The sequence below is a fragment of the Oryzias melastigma genome, linkage group LG4, assembly GCF_002922805.2.
Source record: "Oryzias melastigma strain HK-1 linkage group LG4, ASM292280v2, whole genome shotgun sequence".
In the NCBI taxonomy this organism is placed as follows: domain Eukaryota; kingdom Metazoa; phylum Chordata; class Actinopteri; order Beloniformes; family Adrianichthyidae; genus Oryzias; species Oryzias melastigma.
In genome coordinates this window covers 2,564,916-2,579,367 of record NC_050515.1, presented here as the reverse complement: position 1 = coordinate 2,579,367, position 14,452 = coordinate 2,564,916, and the positions used below count along the sequence as shown (strand labels likewise).

Here is a 14,452-nt window from a genome sequence, read left to right as displayed (position 1 = left end):
TTGTGAATTTTTAAACGATAAAATGGGACTTTGTAGCTCTCGGTGGGTTCTGGCCTGTAAGAAATTAGACTAAATGGCTCTTTTAGTGTTAAAGGTTGCAGACCGCTGGTCTAAGATGAACTTTTAATCAGTTCAAATCCAGATGCAGCAGCAGCATCAGTCTGGACACTCACTGAAAACACAATCCGTGGCATAAATTTCATTCTGGAAGGCCAGGAATTTTGGTTTTTTTCATCAAATTTAAATAAGTTTTTAGGAAGGTTGGAATAAAATGTGAACTTCTTTAGCAAACTTTGATTTTTCATTATTACTTGAGCTTTATTTAAATGAGCATCCGCAGCTCCAACATGAATGAAACTGTGGTAAAGAGCAGAAGTCACTTCTCCATGAACTTCCACTCACCTCCAGTAAATGTGCCGTTTCAACACAGTCTCTCGTGAACAAAGTGGTTCAGGAAAAGCGACACAGAAAGGGAGTGTGTTTCACATCGCCGTCCCGGGTCCCTGCTCCTGCATGTGAGCGAACAGCATCCGACTGTGTGGTTGGAGATCTGGGAGGCCAGAGCTGACTGGAATCAGCCACAATATCCCGCCTGTGTCTTCATTAGAGGATCAGTCATAGTTCAGCTTAAACCTGCCTGACTCGCCTGCTGTTATCACGATCTGGACTGATGTCAAACCTTCTCTCTTCTCCTCTTTTTGTCTCTCTCCTGCCTCATCCCAGAAGGAGCGCCCAGCAGGGTAAGTAGTCTGTGAACAAAGAACTCGTTCTGGTTTGTCCACTGTGTGCATCTTTTTAGCAACCTGAAGAACTTTGGAATTTTCTCCAAAAACTAGAAACAACTGAACAGAAGCGGCTCATCTGCCGCAGGGATGAACAAAGCAAACAAACATCTTTGTTCTGAAAATCCAGAGGATTAACCCCGTCATGCCTGACGTTGTTTCCAATTATATAAACAGTTTTCTTAAGTGTTTTTCTGTTCAGGTGATGCTAAATAAAGTTGAGTCCTGGATTTAATGCTACATTGCAGGCGTGACGAGGTTACAAGGAAGTGGATTAAAACCTTAATACTTTTGTTGGAAATACTTCAACATTAAGAGCCACTCCAGTGAAAATCAAGTTTTTGATGTTTTTCGAAGTGTAGCATTTTTCTCATAATGGAGGAAAAAATGTTTAAGATTAAAACTGCATTTCTGAGTATTTCTGTTTTAAATCCTCATGATCGGGAGCAGATGAAAACCGGATGTTTGAAAAAGCTCAGGTTTGTGACGCAGCGACTGTCACGGCCAAAGTCTCCGCTACGATTCTGAAGCTTCCGCTTTCAGACAAATAGATCCATTAACGTCTTTGTTTCCCTCGTCTGAGCTGTCATCTCACTCACCATTTTATTTATTTTTTTGCTATGCTAATGTTAGCTTGGGCTTGTGAGGTGCTACAAGCTAACGGGAGAGAGTGTAAACTGTGTGCTGATGGGAAATTAGCGCAGCTAACTTCCATGCTAACAACTCATGAAGTGAATTTCTAACAAAATATGGCTGAAAAAAAACAGTCTTTTTTTGATAAAAGTGCATTATCATAATTATGTGACAGACAGTTGGTTCCACTTGCAGCAGGTTTATAAAGACAGGGATCAAGCACAGCTAAAACTCCACAAAGCTAAATCAGAGTCAGACAGGCAGAGGTCAATCATGAGCGTGAGGCAGTGGCGGGCCGTGCATTTCACACCTAGGCCTTCAGTAGTGCTCCATCTGAATCAACCCAACCCTCATTAACTATTTTATGGCAATAAAACTTCTACTGCAGGTACAGCTGCCACACACACACCAAAAGCATAAAAAATAACCTGATAAAATTTCAATATTATGTAGGGAGATAGCAAAATTTTACTCACCAAAAATCCAGATTATTTAAACACAAAATCCATCCTTTCTATCCTCAAGAAGATTTCAATCACTCTGTCGTGCAGAATCCGTGCGTTTCACAGATAGAAAGTGTTCCGTGGCTGTGATAAGCTGGAAAATGTTCTGGTATTCCTGAAGCCTCTTGTGGTCCAGGAGGGAGACAAACATCAGTTTTTGTGATTTTGAAATCTGGTCTGTGTCTGGAAAATAATATTGTCGGTAGTGAGCGTGAGGATTTTGCGCTGCACGTGCCCGTGGTGCGTTCAGGAGCCTCGTAGATTTCAGCTTCACTCCCGCTCAATGGAGTCACGGAACTCCTTTACCCGTGCCAGACAAAACTGTGCCACAACTTTACCCAGACATTCATTTTCCACCAAAAATCAGACGATGAGACGCTTTCCACTAGCAAAATCTTCAAACCTGACACGCCGCTCCTCGGCACCTGTGTCCGTCACATAACGCAGAACCAGAGCGAGCTGCGAGCTGTCCAATCAAGGCTCGTGAAAATGATGACGTTTCCGTACGCCTGCTAGCTGGCGTTGATTTCGCCTACTCCAGATCTGATTGGTTGAAGCAACAGTTTGGTCGACAATTATTTTATGCTACAGGGCCCGCAGAACTGATTGTGAAGGCCTCCGGGCAGATTTCTTTGACCCTAGCAACAAATGGTGCTGCAATGTGATTGGTTAATGCTTAAATAGGAAAATACACGTCTGGAAGCAGCGCAACCAGGGAGACAGCAATGAAAGGACGAAGACAGAGCATTTGGAATTATAGAATACGTATTCACGGAAATAAATAATAATTAATATCAGTCTGTGATTCAGATATTTTTAGGCCAGCAGAGAAGGCCTTGCAGGCCCTGACGGCCCGCCACTGGCGTGAGGGCATCAGAGAAGACAGTAGAGTTTTCAGCGTCCAGGTGGCAGGTAATCAGAAAACAGAAGATCGGGTCTGGATAGAAACGCTTCGTAATGCCGACAGAGTGGCACAAACAAGACTTCGCACTAACTGAGCTTCAGTGCGCTGCTCACGTTTCCTCTGGGTGTGTCATGAATCGGTCCTCTGTCTCCCCCTCTGGCCATCAGCAGGATCCGTCACCTGAGTTCTAACACTTCCTGGGTTCCACTCTACACTTCCCATCAGCCCCTGCTGTCACTCCGAGAAGCCCCACATCTGGTTTTCATCCGCAATCACTCCCTCTTGTTTGTGCCGCTCTGCCTGCATCACTTTCATCCTGACCTGATCTTCTGCTTTGTCTGCCGCCTGCCCCGACCCCCACCTGGACCCTGACCTCTCTGGTTGTTCTCTGATGCCCTCATGCTCGTTTTTGACCTCTTCCTGCCTGACTCGGATTTAGCTTTGTGGACTTTTAGCTGTGTTTCACTCCTGTTCTCCTGGGGTGAATAGCTAACCTGCTGCACAGAATCCGGCCGTCTGCCCGTTTGTGACAAGGGGATTGTCAGGTGAGTCAGGTGAGCGGCATCCGGGAACTGTTGGAAATGTGGTGTTAGAACTCAGGAGGTGGCTCCCGTCAGTGACCAGAGGGGGAAACAGAGCTCTGAATCCTGACATAAAAGGATAACCAAACAGGGAAGCTGGAGGCTGACTCCACCCACAGCCCAAATGTGAAAATCCAGTCAGAGGGGCGGGGCTTTGGAACAGGACTGTTATCATTACTGGAGCTGCAGATCATGACGTGGGACTTAAATGGTTTGACCAATCATGAAATTAAACTGTAATACCTCAATTCAACCTTTAGGGGGCAGCACACATACATTTTTTTTTTTAGTATTAAACAAGTTTGTTTTAATTTGTCAAAAATTGGAAATGACCAACAGACAGCACTTTTAAAGCCCATTTATAGAGGTAAACAGACAAAAAACTGAATTTAGGATCTGGTTACCTTTAAAGGCCCAGTGGAAATGCTTTTACAATAGAAAAAAATCTAGTTGGAGTGGGATTTTAAAATGCCTCTTCAAGATCAACAGCATCAATGTGATTGTTTGTAGTTCAAATCCACCTCCACTCAATTATTGATTGATTTAAAGTGTTCCTAGTGTTTGTTTGTTTTTTTTTAAAATTATGGTGACGCCATTTTTAGATAAAAATCACAAAATCTTTGGAATTTTCTAGGACAGGGGTGTCAAACTGAAACTCACAAGGGGTCAAAATCCAAAACACACCTTAGGCCGCGGGGTGAACAGGATAAACATTTATTGAAGATCTAAAACGTAATTCTTAAAACTGTAACTTTAACATAATTATGAACTAGATATATACATTACCTTCAATGATGCTAGAGTGAATTCTGTAAACTGAAGGATTCTGAAGCTGTTAGCCAGCTAAAATATTAGCTAAATGCTAAATTAGCCTAAAATATGAAAAAATAATAATAATAATAGAAAACTTAGATTAGCCAAAACAGCTAGCGTGTAAATATTAGCTAAATGCTTAGTAAATGCCAAAATAGTCCAAAAAGCTAGCTGAATACCAAAACTAAAACTTATTAACATAATTCTGAATAATGAATAAGGAATACCTGGAGAAACTGTGTTGTAGGACATAGTTTCTGTAGAGCGACAGTAGTCCATTAGAAATTCACCTCTGAGTTGTGGGCGGGACTGTTGGTGCAGAGATCCCACCCCCTCACTCCTCCCCCTTGATAAAAACATGCTTGTATTGTCTGTTCCTGATTTACATCAATTTTATCAAGAAACCTCCAGAAATACAATTTTAAGCTTCAATTTATTGCCTCAAAAACCTGATTTTGATCAGACTTTAAACAGACTTCACTAACTTTTTTGTTTATTTTACAATCGTCAGAGTTTTGTTGTGGTTTATTAGATAAAGGTTTGTAGACACTCATTTTGAATAATTAAAGTCTTTGTTTTATTTGGTGACACCGAAAGGATTTCTGTGTCTCACCTTCACAATAAAAGCCTCGGTGGTTCAGCCCCTGAGATAAACCACAGAGAAAATGTTTCCATTGAACGCTGGAGTTTGTGTTGCTCTCATTCAGGTTTCTGAAGTATCTGTGAGAGAGGAACGGCAGCATAAAGACGTATGTTATTCAGCAGCAGAGCTCCATTCATTCAGCATTATAAATGGGGGTGGGGGGGCAGCAGCAGATGTGAGGAGGAGAATGAAAGAGATGAGGAGTTTGTTGTTGCTCTGAAGGTTTATTGTGCGCTTCCTCCTCTTTTCTCTGCGCTCCTCCATTAGTTCCTCCGGGCTGCTCGACCCACTAAACTGTGTTCTCTCTGGAGGAGGACGGGGAATGACAAGTGGCCCTCACCCGCCTCCCGCTCTCGCTCCGACCCCCACACAAAAACAGCAAAATGCTTTGATTGGTTTTCTTTAGCTCTGAACCACAGAGCGGGCTGCATTGTAAATATGCCTGCGCGGCTTTATTACCTCATAATGAGAGTCATATTTTACAGGACGGCTGCTGTATTGAGGGCACAGCACTAATTAGCTTGTAGGTTGGCCTGTTTGTCGGCGTGCTGACGTGGCCTGCTCCCGCCAGAGCGGGGCGTTCGAGTTCCTGTCGACCCACCGGGGAAAATGAGGTTTATTCATCTCTTTGTTGTGTCTCTGTTTGTCTGCAGAGTAAGTCAGTTTCATCAACAGACAGCCAGCCCACGGAGGAGCGTCAGGGTCCGTCAGCCGGATTCTCCTCCTCTCAAGGTGGAGCCGAGGCCAAGAGGAGGCGCTGTGAGGACAAGGACGTCCTGCCTCCTCACGCCTACGTAAGAATGTCTCAGATTCAGAGCATTTATAGTACATGGGTTGACTTTTATGTGTCAGAGGGTCACTTTCATAGCTTTATATGACAACTGCAGTGGCTCCTCCCCCTGTGTTCAAAACAGGAAGTGGCTCCAAGAAGCCAAAATCCCACAGACTTCTACAGAGAAACAAACATCTAAAACTGTCATTCTATTGGTCGAAATAACAATTTTTGAAAATCCTCTTTTCTGTAGATGAAGTTATAAACTGACCAATCAGATGCCTCAATAAAAGTAGGTGGAGCCTACATTCAAAACATTTAACAGATTTGGTGCAGCCCGCTTTCAAGTGGTAGGGATGTGGCGTTAACTGTCATACTCGCTCCAGTCCTCAGATACAGTCAATGCTCATGTTTTAAAATGAAAGATTTACTTTGATGTGTAGAAACACAAAGTTATGATGGATGCTGTCAGTCTGAGAGCTTTAAAAAACAGATCTGATGAAACCGTGTGAGCGACATTGATGATGACAGTGTAGGTCACACGGCGGCGGTGAGAGCGGCGTTTGGTCTGCTATCTGGCATCTTTTCTTCTTCTGCATCTTTTTGCTCGACCGTTTTCATGTTTCGGTTCCAGGTTCGAGGTATTGTCCTGTTCTGGCGCCGGCGAGAAATTAGCTGGCGATATTGGGCCACGATTACATCAAAGCCCGGTTGCCATGGTGACAAAGTGCCAGATTTTCACCTCGAACAAAACGAGGGGAAGGAGATAGATGGCCGGCCAAAGAGCTAACAATGTGTCATGGAGAAAAGCAGAGCGCTGCAGGCAGGGATGGAGACGGCGCTGGCGAGGGCGTGCGGCGTGTTTAGAGGACAGTGGGAGGAAGTGACTGTGACATGGATACATGGATCTGCATGTGCAGCTCTGCATGTCTTTATCAATGCGTTCCCAGGTGCAGCCGCTGTCTCTTGACTCAACTATGTTTGCAGGAATCTCATCTTCTGCTTGTTTCTTTGCACCACAGGACAGCGACGGCGACAAAAGTGAAGACAATCTCGTGGTGGACGTCTCCAACGAGGTGAATTCTCAGCCGGGTTTCTAATCTGACATTCAGTTATCTTCATCTGTGAATCATTTTTACCTCCTTGACAAATCCTTTATTCAGGAATAAATGCAGATTTGTTCCCTTCAGAGTGCAAAAAAATAACAGAATCCTAAAGTTGGTCATATTGATCTGCGTAAATACACTATTAAATCTAAATTAGCTTTGAAGCATTAACATTTACAGAGATACATAGTGACAGTATGTTTGTGCGAAGAAAACTGGCGGAAAGATCATTAAATAAACCATAAAAAACATCATCGAAAAGCCCCACTAGTTCTTTACTTAACAGGAAAATCGCCTGAAAATCTTAGTAAATGCCAAAATAGTCCAAAAATCTAGCAGAACGTCAATTATTAAACTTTAAAACTGTAATTTTTTAACAATAAAAAGACAGGAATATTATTCCAGAATAAATCAACTTAAACCTTAAAGAACTTTTATTATTTTACTCTCCATAAATATGTATTTTGTAAAAGTTATATAAGTTAGAAATAAGCGCAAGATAACATCGTATAAAAAAATTATCAGGAGGGTCGGATAGAATCAACCGTGTTTCCAACTATTACAGTCATTTAATGACCCTTTTTTACAATAAAACATATTTAAAGTGTAAATCTCGAGTCTTATCTTAAAACTGCAACTCAAGATTTCCGACTTGGACTTGTAAAATCGACTTGTGAACATCTCCACAAACCAAAAACTTCACATCTTGAACACAAATCTTCCCATTATTGATGAACATGTTTAATAAATGGAACAAAGTTTTTGTTTGCACAAATTCTGCTGCGGCGTGCATGTGTGTGTGCATGTGTGTGTGCACGTGAGGCGGGACCAAGTCAGCTGGTGAGCGTCTTGTTCAGCTCCCCTCTGCAGCAGTTTCCTTTAAAAACGAAGGAACCCTGGAGGAAGCTCATTATCAGCTGCTGCTGTCGGGTTTCCTGCGTGTTTTTTCACGCTCCCCCCCCCCCCCCCACCACACCACACACGCGTTCACCAACACTTTACACGTCTCCTCTCGTTTAGCTCCTCTGCAGAGATGTTGTCCTCCCACACTCTTCCTCTGTTCCTCCGTCTCTCTGCAGACTCTGTTTCTCCTTTAACTGTCCCACCGCCCCCCCACCTCCTCCTCTTCCTCCTCCTCCTCTTCCTCTCATTAGATTTCTTCACTTTGCTTCATTCAATATATGCAAAACCAGAGAATATTTCAGCTCTTAAAACATTTCAAGCTGTGCTCTCTGATGACTTTAATGAAGCTCTGTGTGTTTTTGGATTCCAGGAAAGGAATCTGTACAAAATTAAAGAAAAAAATAAATGTAAATGTAAGGAAATTATTGTTTTTTTTTTCTGGTATAGTAGTCTCATCCTGACATACAAACATGTTATTTTTATTATTCTGTCCTCCAGGAGTCCATAATTCTAATTTCTTTCTGCACCTTTGAGTGAAAAATTGAGCCCAACCACATCAGAAACTCACCAATATTTAGTAGTACCTGGTGAAAAGGAATGTTGGACATGGGGATGACCCCGCCCCCCAAAAAATGATGACATCACAGCTGGAAAAACGTCCAAAAGTGAATGGGGCTAAAAGCTCTTAAATAAAATTCTACAAAAGCCAAACCAAAAGTGTCGTGTCGGGATGTCCAAAGAAAGTTTTAAAGATATTATGGGATGGCCACAGGACATACGGATTTGGTAAAGTATGAAATGTGGCATTTTTCCCATTTTATTGAGAGATCTTCATGAAGTTTTGCCACCAGCTTGAGATAAAACCACAACGCTAGGAATAGGCCGCCATCTTGAATTTGAGAAAAATAAATACATAAATCACCTTGTACAAATTTAAATTCCTGCCTGGGATTTTGATCTAGTGCCTTCTAACTTCCAGCCTCATTGGGAATCTCCTTGGAAAAACAAAATCAGAAATGGTCGATTTTTAACAATGTTAGCTTGTGGTGCGTTCAGGTCAAAATTGAGCAATTTTCACACTAGAATATGAGTAAATTTTGACCCCAACACAAAATTAAAGTTAATACACGAATTGTTAGCTCAACCTGAACAGAATGATATGACATACAATATGAACTTATTAGGAATGTGGGCGTGGTTCGCTAAAAACCTCAGTTGCTAAGGAAACCAAAAGTTTACTTTCGATGATTCTTCTAAAAAAGTACATCGATCTCTTCGTAACCCTCAAACGACCAAAAAATCAAATGGTTGCTAAGGACTTAAACCAACAAAAAAGCAGCCATTTTGGAAAAGACTTTTTCAAATGCAACTCGGCTTTAATTTATTTGCTTTAACTGTACTTTAAATTTTGATTGGAATGAGTAAAATAATTATTATTAAAGCGGAAAAAATTACTAATAATATTTATCTGTCAGAGTAATTCACCTCAAAAATCTGCAATAATTGCTTTAGCTAACCTCGTCCCCAAGTCAGGAAATGTTGTTGCATCTGCAGGAAAAAGTCGACCTGCAAAAGTCATTTGGATCTAAAGGATCTTTTTGTGAGAGTTTTGTCTTTGAAGGACACCCTAAGATGTTTTCTTTACACTTTTTTTACTCTCCAGGATGTTCTTTATCATGAGAGAGAAAACAACGTTCTTGAGCTGCTTATGAAAAGGGAACTTAAATATAAGAAATGAAGAGGAAACCAGTTAAAATCTGTGGATTTACTGTCCAATCTGCCACTAAACCTGACCAAATACAAAACCCTGAAAATAACGTCTTTGATCCGAGTATTACACTCTGTTTGCTCTCATCCAGAGATATAACAGTTTAGATGTTTAAAATGACCTCACATGTCGCTCTAATTATTACTTTGAGTCAAAAGCAGCAGGCCGTGCACGTGTGTGTGCATGTATCAGTGACCCAGAGAGAAGTGCTTACTCCAGCACTCTGCTCCGGGAGGCGGCGCCGGCCCCACGGCGGCGGCAGTAATGACAGCATCCGTAACAGCAGTGCTATCTCCAGGTCCACACGGTGCTGCACCAGCATCTTATATTCCCCACGCTCTCAGTCCCTCTAATAATCACACAACACTTTGGAGTTTATGCTGTGGGAGAAACGCCTTCGTGCTCAATCCCAACGCCTTAAAGTGACCAGATCCCCAACGAGCAAAAGTGCAATGAAGAGATTTAGTGATTAATGTGTGGTTTAAGATGAGGTGATCCACCAACTGGACTAACTTCTTTTTCTTTAATTTATGTACGACAATTGAAAAAGCTGTTTTCTGTCGGTTCAAAGCGTTCTTAAAAAGAAACAACATGGATGATTAGGGCCGAGTATCTGCTATAATTTACAGAAACCATTTGATTCAATTCACAAGAGCCTGAATCGATTCGGATTTTTGGCCAGTAGGTGGCGATCACGCTCTAGAAGTGCACTTACTTCAAGAAGAAGACAACAGTATGAGGGGATAAAACGAACTTTTAGACCACAAATAGGTACTTTAAAAATTATTTCCTTAGAAGAGTTTTGAAATTTTCCGCCTGTTAGTAGAACAAAATGTTAATTTAGTCAGCAATGTATTTTTTTGGTTAACCAAGCGTTAGCAATAGCCGTCCTATGGGAAATTCTATTGAAGGTTAGCATCAAGCTAACGTTCGTAAAGCTAAGTTAGCTTTATGTGCTAAATTGATTTATATCTTTTCTAAATCGACTATTAATCTATTAAGCTTAAATCGATTCAAATCGATTTTCAACCTAACCCTAGCTATGATGTCTTCCAGTCAGACTTCAGAACGCCGCAGGACGATCTGATCGGATTGACTAATGAAATACGATTGAATATACACAGTAAAAATATGTTAGTGCTTGTGTTATTATATATCAGTGTAGGGCTAACAAGATCAGTCGACTAATCGACTTAAAATAGTCGACAACTCATTTAATAGTCGATTAGTTATTACTTTATATTATATGGGCTCAGAGTTTAGTAAAGTTGAAAGTTATGATGCATTCTGCTAGCTTTTTGGACTATTTTGGCATTTATAAAGTTTTTTTTTAGGCTATGTTGGAGTTTAGCTAATAGTTCAGCTACATGCTAGGTATTTTGGCTAATTTAGGATTTTTTTCGTTTTTTTATTTGGCCAATTTGGAGTTTAGCTAATATGTTGCCTTTATGGTAGCTATGTTGGCTAATTTAGGAATTTTTTTTTTTTTTTTTTTTAACTTTTTAGGCTATTCTGGAGTTTAGCTAATACTTCAGCTGCATAGGCCTACTAGCTGTTTTGGGTAATTTAGGTTTTTTTGGCTGTTTTGGAATTTAGCTAATATTTTTGTACAATTCTACTTGTCATGGCTAACTTAGGCTTTTTTGTTTTTTAGGCTATTTTAGAGTTTAGCTTATATTTCAGTTGCATTCATAACTTGGGCTTTTTTTTCATTTTTTAGGCTAATTTAGCATTTGAATAATATGTTGGCTGGCTATCAGCTTCAGCGTTTTCAGCTATTAGCTTCAACGATTTCAGCTGTCGACTTCAGAATTTTTAGCTATCAATATCAACGTCAGCTATCAGCACTAGCATCTTCAGCGGCCAAATTCAGCTATTCAGACTATTAAATAATCGTTTGTGGCAGCATTATATCAGTGATGCATTTGATGACCATGTTATATTACTCAAACAGCTGGAAAACTAGACGAGTCTTACATACTTGGAAAACAGAAAGTATTTTGTGTAAATCAGCAACAGAAATTACATGTGGAGCTCCCCAAGGCTCCATCCTGGGGCCACTTCTATTCTATATGCTCCCACTAGCCCAGGTTATAAGAAAGAAGAGGGTTAAGTTTTTTCTTGTCAGATAAGCAGTTTTCTCTGTTGTGTCTGGTGGTTTTGTATGACTCTGTCTGACTTCTGATGAGTTTGAATTTCAGGTGTTTGAGTCTTAAAACTGTAACTTCTTCTCAAACTGGGTCTGGAACATGATTGGCCGCCTGCTGTGAGGTGCAGAGCGTTCTCCTCCGACTGATTTCAGCATCTGTTTGTCCTCATTAGCACACAAACTGACGCCTAAGTGGTTCTGTCTCTGTATGGATACGGAGTTCTAATGAAATCGCAGTTCAGTGCAGATTAGTTTTAACTTTATTTACACACTGAACCTGTGGAGGAAGGAAGTTTTAATTCATTGTTCATCTATTTAACACCTGATAAAACTATTAAAGTCTTGGCTTTGATCAGGCTCTGAGAGGAAAAGCTAATGTTGATTTGTCGGACTGATGGGCGACTCCAGAAGACAAATTAGATTATTTTATACCCCCAAAAAATATAAAAAATGAATCTAAATACAAGTTTGCAACTTTTTCTTCAATATGCATGAGGAAATTATGAAAAAAATTAGAAAGATTTGCATGTTTTTTAATATATTTTGCTTAGTTTTAGCTAAATAAATATAATTTTGTGAAACATCAGTTGCTGTTTTTTAACTAGGATCTTTCTTTATTAAATTCAACTATAATAATATAAAAACAAACTTAAAAAAGTCAGAAAAATTTACAATTTTGGTTTTAAACTGTCCCAAAAATCAGTATATAGGGCTTCGAAGCACTTTATCAAACTACTTATAAACTATTATATTTAATGTATTTGTGTGCAAATATGTCTAATTATTATTATGAGAATTAAATATTTTTTTACCTTTTAAACACAAAATTTGTAACATAGTGTAACCATGGAATTATTAACATGATCATCATAATTCCGGTAGATTTTGAAGGAGAAAAGCGGCACGAGTGTTGATCGTTTCAACAATTAAATATCTTTATTAAATAAATACCGGTGCTACTTTATTTTTTTTTAATAAATGTAATATATATAATCAATTTAATATCTGTATTCTTTTATTTTATTTGGTCAAATTCCTTAAAATAAACCAAATCAATCAAAGTTAATCGTTAAAATCCATGTTTTCGTCCCTTTAGGAGCCAAATTCTCCTGCTGGAAGTCCTCCTCACTCACCTCACGGGAATGGTTTGGACCGGGCCCCCACCCTGAGGAAGGAGCCCCCGGGCTCCTCCAGCACGGGGGAGGCTCCCTCCACCCCGAACCCCCGGAGTCCCACCCCAGGGAAGGCCAAGGAGTCTGCACAGGTAAGGAGGGGAGTCCCTCCTCAGGTGTGTTCAGGGTCACGTCATGACGTTTCTTTGATGTTTGGTTGACAGATGGACAAGTCGCAGTCTCCGCTGTCTAAATCCGGCACGCCGTCCCCGTCCCACCGTGAAGCCGTCACCCCGGGGGCCCCCGGTCCCAGCACCTCCTGCCTTCGCTTGGTCAGCAAAGCAGCGAGCAGCGCCGACCCCCTGGGTGAGGCAGGAAGCGGTTCATGGAGAGGGGGGATTTCTGCCCCCCGTGTTAGCCGCTGTGTACTTTAAGCTACCCCCCCCACCGTCCTGACTCCCGCCCTTCAAGCGCTCCCTCCTCTTTCCCTGCCTCCCCAGCTCTCCGCAGCCCCATGTCTGTGCCCCCCGGTTCATACCCGGCTCATTTTGGCGTGGTGTCCCATGCAGGACTGAACGGGGAGCTGGCCAGCCCCGGAGGATTCGGGGGGGCCCTGACCCTCTCGCCCCAAATCAGCGCCGCAGCCGGGGCGTACTCCCGCAGCCCGATGGTGAGCCACCCTCAGGGTCAAAATGATGTCATATTTATAACTACTTATACTTTATGTACGAGGAGTATCACAATCCCCAGGAGGAGGAGGAGTTTAAATTTGTAGGAGGTACTGAGGGGGAATTTTTTTGAAAATTCAAGATGGCGGCCTCTTCTCGAGGTTAAAAGTTTGTAGTGTTAACCTGTGGGGATTTCTATGAAGATCACTTTCATATTGTGGGAAAATGAGTGAATCGCCAAATTTCACACTTTACCACAACATGGTTGGTCGTGTGGCCATCCCATAATAATTTCAAAACTTCCTTTGGGTGTCCCTGACACCTGTGTTTTGGTTTTGTTGATGGATTTTAAAATATATAGATATATATTTAGCTCCATTAGAGATTTCAGCCCTACTCTTGTTTTTGATGGTTTCACCAGGGACTAGGAGCAAAGTTTTTTTAATTTATGGTGGGGGGGCAAAGCTTTCACTTAAAGGTGCAGAAAGAAAGAAGATTTGTGGAAACAATCTGGTCCTTCAGTCCAGGACAGAATGAATATTTTAATCAAACTGAATTGATCTTTTACACTTTGAGAGTGAAGCAGTAGCTCTGGTTGACTCTAATGTTTCCCCTTCTTCCTTGTTTGCTTTCTCTCTCCACCAGGTGGCGTATGACACCAGATCCCACCTGAGGGCTCCAGGGCTGTCCTCCTCTCTTCCCGGATCCTCTGGTGGCAAACCGTGAGTGTTTGTGGCTTTTCTTCATCTCTGTTCTCACACCTGTGAAACCTGTAAGACTATCTGGAGATATTTTGATAACCCTAAAGGCCTCTGATTTATTAAAATTCCAGAAAAGAGGAGGGAAAATGCAAATGAAGAAAATCAAAGATTGCAAATCTCGTTGTTTTATGATTCAATTTTAAGCAATTAGTCGTTGATTTCTCATCTACTATCTGTAAAACATGAAAGAAGGACCTTAAAACCTGATATGGAGAATCAGGAAAACTTTAGGCTTAGTGCAGTTTAAACTAGATATAAAGCATTACCTGCAATAATAGAAGTTTGAATGATGTAAGCTAAATGTGGCCGCTAAAGTTACCAGAGCAGTTACTGAAAATGCTGAAGCTGAAAGCT

At 41.2% G+C, this 14,452-nt stretch overlaps 1 protein-coding gene across 6 annotated transcripts in view; it reads left to right on the top strand.

Annotated features, from left to right (window-relative positions):
• Window positions 1-14,452, top strand: part of tle2b (TLE family member 2, transcriptional corepressor b) — a 154,269-nt gene that overhangs the window by 118,976 nt on the left and 20,841 nt on the right. For 4 of the 6 annotated variants that reach the window (XM_024278858.2, XM_024278859.2, XM_024278862.2 and 1 more), the window contains 7 exons: window positions 724-740; window positions 5,513-5,653; window positions 6,654-6,707; window positions 12,654-12,821; window positions 12,894-13,035; window positions 13,170-13,339; window positions 13,983-14,059. In XM_024278858.2, the coding sequence (XP_024134626.1) occupies window positions 724-740; window positions 5,513-5,653; window positions 6,654-6,707; window positions 12,654-12,821; window positions 12,894-13,035; window positions 13,170-13,339; window positions 13,983-14,059 (769 nt within the window). The remainder of the gene's footprint in view (window positions 1-723; window positions 741-5,512; window positions 5,654-6,653; window positions 6,708-12,653; window positions 12,822-12,893; window positions 13,036-13,169; window positions 13,340-13,982; window positions 14,060-14,452) is intronic. The other 2 variants (XM_024278860.2, XM_024278863.2) reach the window with 2 other exon arrangements.